General features: G+C 38.0%; 1 protein-coding gene across 1 annotated transcript in view; it reads left to right on the top strand.

Moving 5' to 3' along the window:
- stx18 (syntaxin 18) overlaps positions 1-1,903 on the top strand; it is an 18,407-nt gene that overhangs the window by 11,480 nt on the left and 5,024 nt on the right. The window contains exons 3-6 of the mRNA XM_005731311.1: positions 752-867; positions 1,015-1,092; positions 1,214-1,280; positions 1,370-1,461. Of these exons, the coding sequence (XP_005731368.1) occupies positions 752-867; positions 1,015-1,092; positions 1,214-1,280; positions 1,370-1,461 (353 nt within the window). The remainder of the gene's footprint in view (positions 1-751; positions 868-1,014; positions 1,093-1,213; positions 1,281-1,369; positions 1,462-1,903) is intronic.

Here is a 1,903-nt window from a genome sequence, read left to right as displayed (position 1 = left end):
AGCCACTGTTGGGAACGAGTTGTTGATGAAACCTCAAAAGAAAACATTAACTAAGCATTAGACATGTCAGTGGGTTGAGTGTGGTAGTATTTAGTGATGGGACTGTCCACTGATATGTTTGCAGGTCTTGTATACATTCAGCTTTTCCCATAGCTGTTACTATCTTCCAGATTTCCTGTTAACCTCTTAGTCCTCAGAGTAATTGTGACCTATAGTTGATAACTGATTTATTTACACTGATGTTATAAAATTACATCATGTTATTTTATAACATGATGTAATGGTAATGAAACTAAAGTCCTTCAATGGATGGCTTGTTCAGCTTCAAATCTTGTAATTATTATCAATTATTTGTTGTCAAGTGACATCTCTATTTCCTGGACAGCCACCCACAAACTAATAATACAAAGGGAAAAGACTCAAATGTGGATTGTCATATTTACTTTTTAAAGTTTAAAACACCTAGCTAAAGCAAAATACAGACTTTAGCTTGCTTACTGCCTTGCTTCCTTAGGTTTCCCCCCGCAAAGTATGCATTGCATGATGGGATGCTTAACATGATGCTCACTTAGGACAAATTTGGAGTACACTGTTTAAAGCTGCGCGTGGAAATGAGGGAAGGAGTATTTGTACAAGTGCTTTCTCAACTTGAAACTATTCACATTACGGCATTTCTGTCGGTGTAAAACTAAATATGATGTTTGTAAAAGTCTTCAAGCTCACTCTCATTGCTCTGGTGTGTGTTTTACAGTCTCATTTCATCAGACCTTTCCCGCATGACAGACAATGACCGTGACCAGATCGACCAGGATGCTCAGATCTTTATGAGAACCTGCTCTGAAGCCATCAAGCAGCTACGCAATGAAGGTGTGTCTTTTATTTCTGTGCAACAAATCAACTTAAATGGAAATTTAAACATAACATATCTGGAAATGCTGATATGGTCTTGTTCATACTGCGTGCTTTCCAAGTCAGGAAGTCTTGACTGTAAATGTATTATTGTTGTCATCTCAGCTGAAAAACAGGTGATGTCAGCTCAGATAAAGGAGCACAGGGGAGCGGTGCTAGACCTCATTGAAACATACCTAAAAGGTGAGTTTGTAGCTAATTACTGAACTTCTAGTGAGTCCTCTGTTACCTGTTTTAATACTTCATAATTCTTTCATAATGCATCTGACACAATTTGATCATACCTTGCATCTTTGGTTTTAAGGTGTATGCAAGCTGTACTCTGAGCAGAGAGCAATTAGAGTCAAGAGAATGGTGGACAAGAAAAGGCTGTGAGTATTTGCATTCCTCACTGACCTGTTGTCACTCGTCATTTTTAAACTGCTTGTGATTCATGTAATATTGTGTTCTGTGGTCACAGATCAAGACTGGTACCAGAGCATCACGGTCCAGTGGAGAAAAAAGTGGAAGTGGAGCCCACAGAGGAGGACACCGTTAAGGAGGGAAGTTCTGGTAAGTCAACATGCAAAGCCTGTCACGACAAGCCCTACTGCATTTTATTAGAACTTACCTGACTCCAAATTATGCTTTCTTCTTCTACTTTTTTGTGATCTCATATATTTCAGCTTTTTTTAAAACATATATAATATATATATAATGTCATGGTGTCTTATCACAGTGTCATTGCACATGATGATGATGATGATGATTCTTTGTGATCTCAGTTAAGATTGAAAGTTAAGTATGAGTATTATTCATATCATCATCCATAGCCAACATTGGCAGACAGGAAGCAATATGTAGCACTATTTGGATCAGTTAATTGTATTAAATGTTATAATTAGGGATGGGTATCGTTTAGGTTTTATCCGATACCGGTGTCAAACCAGTACTTTCGAAACAGTGCCGGTGCTTAAACGGTGCTCAAACCGGTGCTTAAAGAATGGAGAACACA

Source organism: Pundamilia nyererei, unplaced genomic scaffold, assembly GCF_000239375.1.
Source record: "Pundamilia nyererei isolate P.nyererei 1_Seehausen unplaced genomic scaffold, PunNye1.0 scaffold00042, whole genome shotgun sequence".
Taxonomy (NCBI): Eukaryota; Metazoa; Chordata; class Actinopteri; order Cichliformes; family Cichlidae; genus Pundamilia; species Pundamilia nyererei.
This window is presented reverse-complemented; position numbering and strand designations above follow the sequence as displayed.